The sequence below is a fragment of the Heptranchias perlo genome, chromosome 6, assembly GCF_035084215.1.
Source record: "Heptranchias perlo isolate sHepPer1 chromosome 6, sHepPer1.hap1, whole genome shotgun sequence".
In the NCBI taxonomy this organism is placed as follows: Eukaryota; Metazoa; Chordata; class Chondrichthyes; order Hexanchiformes; family Hexanchidae; genus Heptranchias; species Heptranchias perlo.
In genome coordinates, this window is record NC_090330.1 from 110,732,037 (window position 1) to 110,746,135 (window position 14,099).

General features: G+C 58.3%; 1 protein-coding gene across 1 annotated transcript in view; it reads right to left on the reverse strand.

Annotated features, from left to right (window-relative positions):
* LOC137323157 (collagen alpha-1(IV) chain-like) overlaps nucleotides 1-14,099 on the reverse strand; it is a 198,853-nt gene that overhangs the window by 43,918 nt on the left and 140,836 nt on the right. Inside the window, exons 31-33 of the mRNA XM_067986640.1 lie at nucleotides 13,094-13,207; nucleotides 11,132-11,299; nucleotides 10,082-10,171 (exon numbers count right to left, since the gene is read on the reverse strand). Of these exons, the coding sequence (XP_067842741.1) occupies nucleotides 10,082-10,171; nucleotides 11,132-11,299; nucleotides 13,094-13,207 (372 nt within the window). The remainder of the gene's footprint in view (nucleotides 1-10,081; nucleotides 10,172-11,131; nucleotides 11,300-13,093; nucleotides 13,208-14,099) is intronic.

Genomic DNA, 14,099 nt, shown 5'->3' on the forward strand with positions numbered 1-14,099 from the left:
TCACCTCCTGCTCACCGTCACCTCCTGCTCACCATCGCTTCCTGCTCACCATCGCTTCCTGCGCACCATCCCCTCCTACACACCATCGCCTCCTGCTCACCGTCACCTCCTGCACACCATCACCTCCTGCACACCATCACCTCCTGCTCACCGTCACCTCCTGCGCACCATCGCTTCCTGCTCACCGTCACCTCCTGCTCACCGTCACCTCCTGCTCACCGTCACCTCCTGCGCACCATCCCCTCCTGCGCACCATCGCTTCCTGCGCACCATCGCTTCCTGCTCACCATCGCCTCCTGCTCACCATCACCTCCTGCACACCATCACCTCCTGCACACCATCACCTCCTGCTCACCGTCACCTCCTGCGCACCATCGCTTCCTGCTCACCGTCACCTCCTGCTCACCGTCACCTCCTGCTCACCGTCACCTCCTGCGCACCATCCCCTCCTGCGCACCATCGCTTCCTGCGCACCATCGCTTCCTGCTCACCATCGCCTCCTGCTCACCATCACCTCCTGCACACCATCACCTCCTGCTCACCGTCACCTCCTGCGCACCATCGCTTCCTGCTCACCGTCACCTCCTGCTCACCGTCACCTCCTGCTCACCGTCACCTCCTGCTCACCATCCCCTCCTACGCACCGTCACCTCCTGCACACCGTCACCTCCTGCTCACCGTCACCTCCTGCTCACCATCACTTCCTGCTCACCATCCCCTCTTACACACCGTCACCTCCTGCTCACCGTCACCTCCTGCTCACCGTCACCTCCTGCTCACCGTCACCTCCTGCTCACCATCCCCTCCTACGCACCGTCACCTCCTGCACACCGTCACCTCCTGCTCACCGTCACCTCCTGCTCACCATCCCCTCCTACACACCGTCACCTCCTGCTCACCGTCACCTCCTGCCCACCGTCGCCTCCTACGCACCGTCGCCTCCTGCTCACCGTCGCCTCCTGCCCACCGTCGCCTCCTGCCCACCGTCGCCTCCTGCTCACCGTCGCCTCCTGCTCACCATCACCTCCTGCTCACCGTCACCTCCTGCTCACCATCGCTTCCTGCTCACCATCGCTTCCTGCGCACCATCCCCTCCTACACACCATCGCCTCCTGCTCACCGTCACCTCCTGCACACCATCACCTCCTGCGCACCATCGCCTCCTGCGCACCATCGCTTCCTGCGCACCATCGCCTCCTGCGCAGCATCGCTTCCTGCGCACCATCGCCTCCTGCGCAGCATCGCTTCCTGCGCAGCATCCCCTCCTGCGCACCGTCGCCTCCTGCACACCGTCACCTCCTACACACCGTCGCCTCCTGCTCACCGTCGCCTCCTGCTCACCGTCGCCTCCTGCACACCGTCACCTCCTGCACACCATCGCTTCCTGCTCACCGTCACCTCCTGCTCACCGTCACCTCCTGCGCACCATCGCCTCCTGCGCACCATCGCCTCCTGCGCACCATCCCCTCCTGCACACCGTCGCCTCCTGCGCACCATCGCCTCCTGCGCACCATCGCCTCCTGCGCACCGTCGCCTCCTGCTCACCGTCACCTCCTGTTCACCATCGCCTCCTGCGCACCATCGCTTCCTGCGCAGCATCCCCTCCTGCGCACCGTCGCCTCCTGCACACCGTCGCCTCCTGCTCACCGTCGCCTCCTGCACACCATCACCTCCAGCGCACCATCACTTCCTGCACACCATCACTTCCTGCACACCATCACTTCCTGCTCACCGTCCCCTCCTACGCACCGTCGCCTCCTGCTCACCGTCGCCTCCTGCTCACCGTCGCATCCTGCTCACCGTCGCCTCCTGCTCACCGTCCCCTCCTGCGCACCATCCCCTCCTACACACCATCGCCTCCTGCTCACCGTCACCTCCTGCACACCATCACCTCCTGCGCACCATCGCTTCCTGCGCACCATCACCTCCTGCGCACCATCGCTTCCTGTGCACCATCCCCTCCTGCACACCATCGCCTCCTGCACACCATCGCCTCCTGCACACCATCACCTCCTGCTCACCGTCACCTCCTACACACCGTCGCCTCCTGCTCACCGTCGCCTCCTGCTCACCGTCACCTCCTGCACACCATCGCTTCCTGCTCACCGTCACCTCCTGCACACCATCGCCTCCTGCGCACCATCGCTTCCTGCGCACCATCCCCTCCTGTGCACCATCGCCTCCTGCGCACCATCACCTCCTGCACACCATCGCCTCCTGCACACCATCGCCTCCTGCTCACCGTCACCTCCTGCTCACCGTCGCCTCCTGCACACCGTCACCTCCTGCATACCAACACCTCCTGCGCACCATCGCTTCCTGCGCACCATCCCCTTCTGTGCACCATCGCCTCCTGCGCACCATCGCCTCCTGCACACCATCGCCTCCTGCACACCATCGTCTCCTGCTCACCGTCACCTCCTGCTCACCATCGCCTCCTGCGCACCATCGCTTCCTGCGCAGCATCCCCTCCTGAGCACCATCGCTTCCTGCACACCATCACCTCCTGCGCACCGTCGCCTCCTGCTCACCATCGCTTCCTGCACACCATCACTTCCTGCTCACCGTCCCCTCCTACGCACCGTCGCCTCCTGCACACCATCACCTCCTGCTCACCGTCGCCTCCTGCTCACCGTCGCATCCTGCTCACCGTCGCCTCCTGCTCACCGTCCCCTCCTGCGCACCATCCCCTCCTACACACCATCGCCTCCTGCTCACCGTCACCTCCTGCACACCATCACCTCCAGCGCACCATCGCTTCCTGCGCACCATCACCTCCTGCGCACCATCGCTTCCTGTGCACCATCCCCTCCTGCACACCATCGCCTCCTGCACACCATCGCCTCCTGCACACCATCGCCTCCTGCTCACCGTCACCTCCTACACACCGTCGCCTCCTGCTCACCGTCGCCTCCTGCTCACCGTCACCTCCTGCACACCATCGCTTCCTGCTCACTGTCACCTCCTGCTCACCGTCACCTCCTGCACACCATCGCCTCCTGCGCACCATCGCTTCCTGCGCACCATCCCCTCCTGTGCACCATCGCCTCCTGCGCACCATCACCTCCTGCACACCATCGCCTCCTGCACACCATCGCCTCCTGCTCACCGTCACCTCCTGCTCACCGTCGCCTCCTGCTCACCGTCGCCTCCTGCACACCGTCACCTCCTGCACACCAACACCTCCTGCACACCAACACCTCCTGCGCACCATCCCCTCCTACACACCATCGCCTCCTGCTCACCGTCACCTCCTGCACACCATCACCTCCTGAGCACCATCGCTTCCTGCACACCATCACCTCCTGCGCACCATCGCGTCCTGCGCACCATCCCCTCCTACACACCATCGCCTCCTGCTCACCGTCACCTCCTGCACACCATCACCTCCTGCACACCATCACCTCCTGCGCACCATCACCTCCTGCACACCGTCGCCTCCTGCACACCATCACCTCCTGCACACCGTCGCCTCCTGCACACCATCACCTCCTGCACACCATCACCTCCTGCGCACCATCACCTCCTGCACACCATCGCCTCCTGCGCACCATCACCTCCTGCACACCGTCGCTTCCTGCGCACCATCCCCTCCTACACACCATCGCCTCCTGCTCACCGTCACCTCCTGCACACCGTCGCCTCCTGCACACCGTCGCCTCCTGCACACCGTCGCCTCCTGCACACCGTCGCCTCCTGCGCACCATCACCTCCTGCGCACCATCACCTCCTGCACACCATCGCCTCCTGCTCACCGTCACCTCCTGCACACCGTCACCTCCTGCTCACCATCCCCTCCTGCGCACCATCGCCTCCTGCACACCATTGCCTCCTGCTCACCGTCGCCTCCTGCTCACCGTCGCCTCCTGCACACCATCCCCTCCTGCGCACCATCGCCTCCTGCGCACCGTCACCTCCTGCAGACCGTCGCCTCCTGCTCACCGTCACCTCCTGCACACCGTCACCTCCTGCACACCGTCGCCTCCTGCTCACCATCGCCTCCTGCTCACCATCACCTCCTGCGCACCATCCCCTCCTGCGCACCATCGCTTCCTGCGCACCATCGCTTCCTGCTCACCATCGCCTCCTGCTCACCATCACCTCCTGCACACCATCACCTCCTGCTCACCGTCACCTCCTGCGCACCATCGCTTCCTGCTCACCGTCACCTCCTGCTCACCGTCACCTCCTGCTCACCGTCACCTCCTGCACACCAACACCTCCTGCGCACCATCGCTTCCTGCACACCATCGCCTCCTGCGCACCATCGCCTCCTGCGCACCGTCCCCTCCTGCGCACCATCACTTCCTGCTCACCATCGCCTCCTGCGCACCATCGCTTCCTGCGCAGCATCCCCTCCTGCGCACCGTCGCCTCCTGCACACCGTCGCCTCCTGCTCACCGTCGCCTCCTGCACACCATCACCTCCAGCGCACCATCACTTCCTGCACACCATCACTTCCTGCACACCATCACTTCCTGCTCACCGTCCCCTCCTGCACACCATCACCTCCAGCGCACCATCGCTTCCTGCGCACCATCACCTCCTGCGCACCATCGCTTCCTGTGCACCATCCCCTCCTGCACACCATCGCCTCCTGCACACCATCGCCTCCTGCTCACCGTCACCTCCTACACACCGTCGCCTCCTGCTCACCGTCGCCTCCTACGCACCGTCGCCTCCTGCTCACCGTCGCCTCCTGCTCACCGTCACCTCCTGCACACCATCGCTTCCTGCTCACTGTCACCTCCTGCTCACCGTCACCTCCTGCACACCATCGCCTCCTGCGCACCATCGCTTCCTGCGCACCATCCCCTCCTGTGCACCATCGCCTCCTGCGCACCATCACCTCCTGCACACCATCGCCTCCTGCACACCATCGCCTCCTGCTCACCGTCACCTCCTGCTCACCGTCGCCTCCTGCTCACCGTCGCCTCCTGCACACCGTCACCTCCTGCACACCAACACCTCTTGCACACCAACACCTCCTGCGCACCATCCCCTCCTACACACCATCGCCTCCTGCTCACCGTCACCTCCTGCACACCATCACCTCCTGAGCACCATCGCTTCCTGCACACCATCACCTCCTGCGCACCATCGCGTCCTGCGCACCATCCCCTCCTACACACCATCGCCTCCTGCTCACCGTCACCTCCTGCACACCATCACCTCCTGCACACCATCACCTCCTGCGCACCATCACCTCCTGCACACCGTCGCCTCCTGCACACCATCACCTCCTGCGCACCATCACCTCCTGCACACCGTCGCTTCCTGCGCACCATCCCCTCCTACACACCATCGCCTCCTGCTCACCGTCACCTCCTGCACACCGTCGCCTCCTGCACACCGTCGCCTCCTGCACACCGTCGCCTCCTGCTCACCGTCGCCTCCTGCGCACCATCACCTCCTGCGCACCATCACCTCCTGCACACCGTCGCCTCCTGCTCACCGTCACCTCCTGCACACCGTCACCTCCTGCTCACCATCCCCTCCTGCGCACCATCGCCTCCTGCACACCATTGCCTCCTGCTCACCGTCGCCTCCTGCTCACCGTCGCCTCCTGCACACCATCCCCTCCTGCGCACCATCGCCTCCTGCGCACCGTCACCTCCTGCAGACCGTCGCCTCCTGCTCACCGTCACCTCCTGCACACCGTCACCTCCTGCACACCGTCGCCTCCTGCTCACCATCGCCTCCTGCTCACCATCACCTCCTGCGCACCATCCCCTCCTGCGCACCATCGCTTCCTGCGCACCATCGCTTCCTGCTCACCATCGCCTCCTGCTCACCATCACCTCCTGCACACCATCACCTCCTGCTCACCGTCACCTCCTGCGCACCATCGCTTCCTGCTCACCGTCACCTCCTGCTCACCGTCACCTCCTGCTCACCGTCACCTCCTGCACACCATCACCTCCTGCGCACCATCGCTTCCTGCACACCATCGCCTCCTGCGCACCATCGCCTCCTGCGCACCGTCCCCTCCTGCGCACCATCACTTCCTGCTCACCATCACCTCCTGCGCACCATCGCTTCCTGCGCACCATCACCTCCTACACACCGTCACCTCCTACACACCATCGCCTCCTGCTCACCGTCACCTCCTGCACACCATCGCCTCCTGCGCACCATCACCTCCTGCACACCATCACTTCCTGCACACCATCGCCTCCTGCGCACCATCACCTCCTGCACACCATCACCTCCTGCGCACCATCCCCTCCTGCGCACCATCGCCTCCTGCGCACCATCACCTCCTGCGCACCATCGCTTCCTGCGCACCATCCCCTCCTACACACCGTCACCTCCTACACACCATCGCCTCCTGCTCACCGTCACCTCCTGCACACCATCGCCTCCTGCGCACCGTCACCTCCTGCACACCATCGCCTCCTGCGCACCATCACCTCCTGCACACCATCACTTCCTGCACACCATCGCCTCCTGCGCACCATCACCTCCTGCACACCATCACCTCCTGCGCACCATCCCCTCCTGCGCACCATCACTTCCTGCTCACCATCACCTCCTGCGCACCATCGCTTCCTGCACACCATCCCCTCCTACACACCATCACCTCCTACACACCATCGCCTCCTGCTCACCGTCACCTCCTGCGCACCATCGCCTCCTGCGCACCATCACCTCCTGCACACCATCACTTCCTGCACACCATCGCCTCCTGCGCACCATCGCCTCCTGCGCACCATCACCTCCTGCACACCATCACTTCCTGCACACCATCACCTCCTGCGCACCATCACCTCCTGCACACCATCACCTCCTGCACACCATCACTTCCTGCGCACCATCGCCTCCTGCGCACCATCGCCTCCTGCGCACCATCACCTCCTGCACACCATCACTTCCTGCACACCATCACCTCCTGCGCACCATCGCCTCCTGCGCACCATCGCCTCCTGCTCACCGTCGCCTCCCGCATACCGTCGCCTCCTGCGCACCATCACTTCCTGCTCACCATCACCTCCTGCGCACCATCGCCTCCTGCGCACCATCGCCTCCTGCTCACCGTCGCCTCCCGCATACCGTCGCCTCCTGCGCACCATCACTTCCTGCTCACCATCACCTCCTGCGCACCATCGCTTCCTGCGCACCATCCCCTCCTACACACCGTCACCTCCTACACACCATCGCCTCCTGCGCACCATCACCTCCTGCACACCATCACTTCCTGCACACCATCACTTCCTGCACACCATCACCTCCTGCGCACCATCACCTCCTGCACACCATCACTTCCTGCACACCATCACCTCCTGCGCACTATCACCTCCTGCACACCATCACCTCCTGCACACCATCACTTCCTGTGCACCATCGCCTCCTGCGCACCATCGCCTCCTGCGCACCATCATTTCCTGCACACCATCACCTCCTGCGCACCATCGCCTCCTGCGCACCGTCACCTCCTGCTCACCGTCGCCTCCCGCATACCGTCGCCTCCTGCGCACCATCACCTCCTGCGCACCATCACCTCCTGCACACCATCACCTCCTGCACACCATCACTTCCTACACACCATCACTTCCTACACACCATCACCTCCTGCACACCATCACTTCCTACACACCATCACTTCCTACACACCATCACTTCCTACACACCATCACCTCCTGCACACCATCACTTCCTACACACCATCACTTCCTACACACCATCACTTCCTACACACCATCACTTCCTACACACCGTCCTGACTTGGAAATATATCGGCCGTTCCTTCATCGTCGCCGGGTCAAAATCCTGGAACTCCCTTCCTAACAGCGCTGTGGGAGAACCGTCACCACACGGACTGCAGCGGTTCAAGACGACGGCTCACCACCACCTTCTCAAGGAGTAACTCGGAATGGGCAATAAATGCCGGCCTTGCCAGCGATGCCCACATCCCGAGAATGAATTTTGAACAGTATCATGGGGATGATTTTCACGTGGAACGTAAATCAGGCGTGTGCGGAGCCTGCCGGGGGAGTTGGGGGACAATGACGACGTACGTGAACAATTTTGGCTCCGAGTCCTCATTATAAAGGTGGTCAGCGAGCTGCCAGTGTGAAATGTGCAGTCCAATGGGCATCTTGCCGATCTGGAGGCGGGGAATCTGGCGGGGGGCAGTAAGGACATTAGATGCAGAATGTCTTTGAGGCTCAAAACCCACAGGCAGCAGCCATAAAAATGATGATCCCTTTTATGGATTCTGGAATGGGCCACTTCTCGAAGTTTACCGTGCATGCTTGGTAGGCAGAAACTGGCAGCTATCAGGTGGGCAAGGGTGGAAAATGGCATTGGAGTCTTAACTGCCCCATTGGACCCCGGTTAGCATCTACACCTGAGGTTCACTCCTTGTGGGAGCTCTGGTCATCTGGACCAAGATCTGCCCAATCTCCTGTTGCGCCAAACGCCAATGTACGCCGACCATGGGCACGGCGACGCACGCCGACCATCGGCACGGCGACGCACGCCGACCATCGGCACGGCGACGCACGCCGACCATCGGCACGGCGACGCACGCCGACCATCGGCACGGCGACGCACGCCGACCATCGGCATGGCAACTGTCCACCAGATACTCCAATAGATTTTTATGACTTGATCCTTTCCCATAAATCCTTACTATTTCACATTTCTCTCACTGCCTCATTATTCTCTTCAGGATTCCCTGTAATGTTTTACCTCAAACCCCAAATGCAGATTCACCCGACTGTGGTTCCTGGGGTTATCTTTAAGCCCCCTTTTTATTTTATAAATTGGTTTCTATTTGTCCTTCTCCAATCCTCTGGCACCATTGACGTTTCTGACAGATTCTTTTCAAAGGGCGAATCAGATGTGACCAATTCCACTCCTCACTCCCCTCCCTGGTGTGCAGCCCGTCGAAGTCTCTTTAAATGTTCTCAGCCTGTCAGCCTGTGCCTGCCCTCACGTACTGGGTCATCAAGGGAGTCGGAGACCGAATACTGGAGCCAGGGAGGGCGGTTATTCACTGCAGTGGGGGCAGAATTTGAGGAGGATTCCAAGCCTGACAGGATTCTGCTCCTTTCCAGCCCTAGGAACAGGAGGAGGCCATTCAGCCCCTCCAGCCTGTTCCGCCATTCAATTAGATCATGGCTGATCTGTACCTCGACTCCATTTAACCGCCTCATACCCTTTACCCAACAAAAATCTATCGATCTCAGCATTTTGGGGGAGAGAGTTCCAGATTTCCGCTCCCCTTTGTGTGAAGAAGTGCTTCCTGACATCACCCCTGAACGGCCGAGCTCTAATTTTAAGGTTCTGCCCCCTTTGCTCCTGAACGCCCCCCACCAGAGGAAATAGTTTCCTTGCACCCACCCGACCACATCCCCCCAACATTCCAAACACCTCGATCAGATCACCTCTCAATCTCCTAAACTCAAGGAATACAAGCCTGGCCCACACCTGTCCTCATAATTTAACCCTTCAAGCCGCTGTAATCACCCTGGTGAACCTGCGCTGCACCCCCTCCAAGGCCAATATATCCTTCCTGAGGGGCGGTGCCCAGAATTTAATGCAATTTCTCCAGAGTTCTGTATAACTGAAGCATCGCTCCTTCCACTGTTGGAAACACAGAGACTGTAGGGGAGAGGTCAATAACCCGCCTGCCTACAATCTATTTCCCTCAGTTATGCATTTAGCAATGCTCGACGCCAGAGATGCCTTTGAATCCCTGGCATTCGATGTTGATTGGGCATGGGGAGGACGGAGTTTAAAGGACGGTTTTGCAAGTCTGCAGGACATTTTTTTTAAAAAAAGGGTTGACTTTGCCTCTGGAACCTCCCGTGTCCAGTGATACTGCTGCAAAAACACCTCAGCAAAACTCTTCTCGCTCCTGTGAAACGCCATCCTGAAAGGCGCTATATAAATGCAAGACTTTCAAATTTAATGATCGAGTGTTCCTGGAGAAACAAACACTTTTATACGCAGAACTCAAAAAAATACCACCTCATGCAAATAAATTTGCTTTTATGCAAAATACTTGGAGTGAGAATGGTGGGGGACATAGTCGTCCATCTAAAAACGTTGGCAATGAAATATAAACACTGACCTTTTGGACCAGGGAGACCTGAATTCCCTGTCGATCCCGGGAAACCTTGACTGCCAGGAGTGCCCATCATTCCCATTTCTCCTTTGGGACCTACAGTGGCAGAGATCGATCAGAATATCTCAATTTACAACCAGAACAAAGGAAAACTGCAATTAGCAGCCAATAAAAAAACAATAGATCATTTTTATTCTGTCTCAGTAGATTGTTTTTAGACAATATCAACGATGATTGAACTTAGAGACACACGGGGACAAATTTAACCTAAGCCGCCCGTCGGGAAACAGACAGGATTGGGTCTAACGCTGGTTTTACACACGGCTCGGATTCAGTCTCACTTGGAGTCAGTGGAGAGCAATATTGGGCAGTGTAAAACCAGTGCTCCACCCGATCCTGTGGGGTTCCCGCCTGGTGGGGCAGGTTAAAATTTTCCCCCGTGAAGTCTAACTGTGATATTTAGCGGAGTTGGTGAACTATAGGGTACGTTTAGAGTCAGCAGGCAGCTGTCTGATTTCACATCTATGATACAACTGGGTGAATTCAGACTGAATTCAGAGCCCGAGTCCAGCCTGACAGCAGAGTGATTTGGATTGAGACTCCCTCTGATTCAGATTCATTGTGTTCTCACACTACACAAGTGTGAGCCCGAGAATCCTTCACACCAACGCTAAGGCTTGCAACACTTTACATTTTACAAATTTGCAGAGTGTTGACTGGTTAGATTTAACCCATTACTACATGTCTCCCTACTCATCGTAACTAAGGGGTAGATTACCGAAAAAATCCAACTCACTTGGTTAAAACAAAGCAGGGGCTGATGAGTTGTGGATTCCGACTTTTGTCTTAGTGGAGCTCCACCAGTTCACTCACCGCTCGTAGATCAGTAATTGTATCTAACCGTTGGTCGACAGGTTGATCAAACTTCGCACAAGAGCTCTCCGTTTATAATCTGCGGAGTTGGGTTCTGATTTGGGGTCAGTGTACATTTTGAATTGCCCCACCTGGGAGTTCTCCACAAGCGAGTAACTGATTAACAAGGGGAAGTGTTCTTACCTTGTAACCCTGAAGGGCCATCTCGTCCTGGTAGACCACTTTGGCCAGGATAGCCTGGGGGTCCAGGCAGACCTTTGGGTCCCTGTCTACCGCTCTCTCCCTGGGGCCCTGGGATATCTAGGCCTGGGAAGCCAGGGTCACCTTTCCCTCCTGGTGATCCCACGAATCCTACATTACAAAAAGAACATTTTTTACATAAATAAATATTAAATTGTTGGTAAACATCCTCTGGTGTTTTGCAAAGAGAAAAAGTAAAAATTTGGCACTGATATTGTAGAAAGTACAGCCCATTACTCCTGTGCCAATGGTAGCTACTCACTCCAATCCCAGTCCCCCGTCCTTGTTATATTCTTCACTTTCCTTATCCTTTCTTTAATTGTGTATCTGTTTCTTTCCAACTCACTTTTCTATTTCCTTTTCTTCGTCTCGTTGTTTGTTTTCTGCTCTGTCAGACCTGGCTCAGTGGGTCGCACTCTCACCTCTGGGTCAGAAGGTCATGGGGTCAAGTCCCACCCCAGAGACTTGAGCACAAAATCCAGGCTGACACTCCCAGTGCAGTACTGAGGGAGAGCCGCACTGTCGGAGGGTCAGTACTGAGGGAGCGCCGCACTGTCGGAGGGTCAGTACTGAGGGAGCGCTGCACTGTCGGAGGGTCAGTACTGAGGGAGCGCCGCACTGTCGGAGGGTCAGTACTGAGGGAGCGCCGCACTGTCGGAGGGTCAGTACTGAGGGAGTGCCGCACTGTCGGAGGGTCAGTACTGAGGGAGCGCCGCACTGTCGGAGGGTCAGTACTGAGGGAGCGCCGCACTGTCGGAGGGTCAGTACTGAGGGAGCGCCGCACTGTCGGAGGGTCAGTACTGAGGGAGCGCCGCACTGTGGAGGGTCTGTACTGAGGGAGCGCCGCACTGTCGGAGGGTCAGTACTGAGGGAGCGCCGCACTGTCGGAGGGTCAGTACTGAGGGAGCGCCGCACTGTCGGAGGGTCAGTACTGAGGGAGCGCCGCACTGTCGGAGGGTCAGTACTGAGGGAGCGCTGCACTGTCGGAGGGTCAGTACTGAGGGAGTGCTGCACTGTCGGAGGGTCAGTACTGAGGGAGCGCTGCACTGTCGGAGGGTCAGTACTGAGGGAGCGCTGCACTGTCGGAGGGTCAGTACTGAGGGAGCGCCGCACTGTCGGAGGGTCAGTACTGAGGGAGCGCCGCACTGTCGGAGGGTCAGTACTGAGGGAGCGCCGCACTGTCGGAGGGTCAGTACTGAGGGAGTGCCGCACTGTCAGAGGGTCAGTACTGAGGGAGCGCCGCACTGTCGGAGGGTCAGTACTGAGGGAGCGCCGCACTGTCGGAGGGTCAGTACTGAGGGAGCGCTGTACTGTCGGAGGGTCAGTACTGAGGGAGCACTGCACCGTCGCTGGGTCAGTAACTGAGGGAGTGCTGCATGGTCGGAGGGTCAGTAATGAGGGAGCGCTGCACTGTCGGAGGGTCAGTACTGAGGGAGTGCTGCACTGTCGGAGGGTCAGTACTGAGGGAGCGCTGTACTGTCGGAGGGTCAGTACTGAGGGAGCGCTGCACCGTCGCAGGGTCAGTACTGAGGGAGCGCTGCACTGTCGGAGGTGCCGTCTTTCGGATGAGACGTTAGACAGAGGAACTATCTGCCCTCTCAGGTGGACACAAGAGATCCCATTGAGCTATTTCGAAGAACAGCAGGGGAGTTCTCCCCGGTGTCCTGGGGCCAATATTTATCCCTCAACCATCATCACTAAAAACAGATTATCTGGTCATTATCACATTGCTGTTTGTGGGATCTTGCTGTGCGCAAATTGGCTGCCATGTTTCCTACATTACAACAGTGACTACACTTCAAAAGTACTTCATTGGCTGTAAAGCACTTTGGGACGTCCTGAGGTTGTGAAAGGCGCTATATAAATGCAAGTCCTTTTTTTAATGAAGAGGTGTCTCGAACATACCTGGAGTACCCGGGGGCCCTTGTGGTCCTGGTTTGCCCGGTTGTCCTGGCTGCCCGAATCCGTGAGGTCCAGGGGTTCCCTTTGGGCCTTGTGGACCCGTTGGACCCATGCTGCCTACAAAAACAAAGAGCTCAATGTGTATTTGAAATATCTAAAGCCCATTGTTCTAAATCCACGGTTAATCCTCAAAATGATCACAATGGAACTTCAATTCTCAGCCTTCCTGATTACCCATCAAATCCCTTTTCGGGGCAAAGCCTTGAACATAGGAACAGGAGGAGGCCATTCAGCCCCTTGAGCCTGTTCCGCCATTCAATTGGATCATGACTGATCTGTATCTTAACTCCATTTACCCGTCTTGGTTCCGTAACCCATAATACCCTTACCCAACAAAAATCTATCGATCTCAGTTTTGAAATTTTAGAATCATAGAAAATTTACGGCACAGAAGGAGGCCATTCAGCCCATCGTGTCCGCGCCGGCTGAGAAACGAGCCACCCAGCCTAATCCCACTTTCCTGCATTTGGTCCGTAGCCCTGTGGGTCACGGCTCTTCAGGCGCACATCCAGGTATTGAGGGTTTCTGCCTCTCCCACCCTCTCAGGCAGTGAGTTCCAGACTCCCACCACCCTCTGGGTGAAAACATTTTTCCTCATTTCCGCTCCAGTCCTTCTACCAATCACTTTAAATCTATGCCCCCTGGTTGTTGACCTCTCTGCTAAGGGAAATAGGTCCTTCCTATCCACTCTATCCAGGCTCCTCATCATTTTATACACCTCAATCAAATCTCCCCTCAGCCTCCTCTGTTCCAAATAAAACAACCCCAGCCTCTCCAATCTTTCCTCATAGCTAAAATTCTCCAGTCCTGGCAACACCCTCGTAAATCTCCTCTGCACCCTCTCCAGTGCAATCACATCCTTCCTGTAATGTGGTGACCAGAACTGTACACAGTACTCAAGCTGTGGCCTAACCAATGTTTTATACAATTCTAGCATAACCTCCCTGCT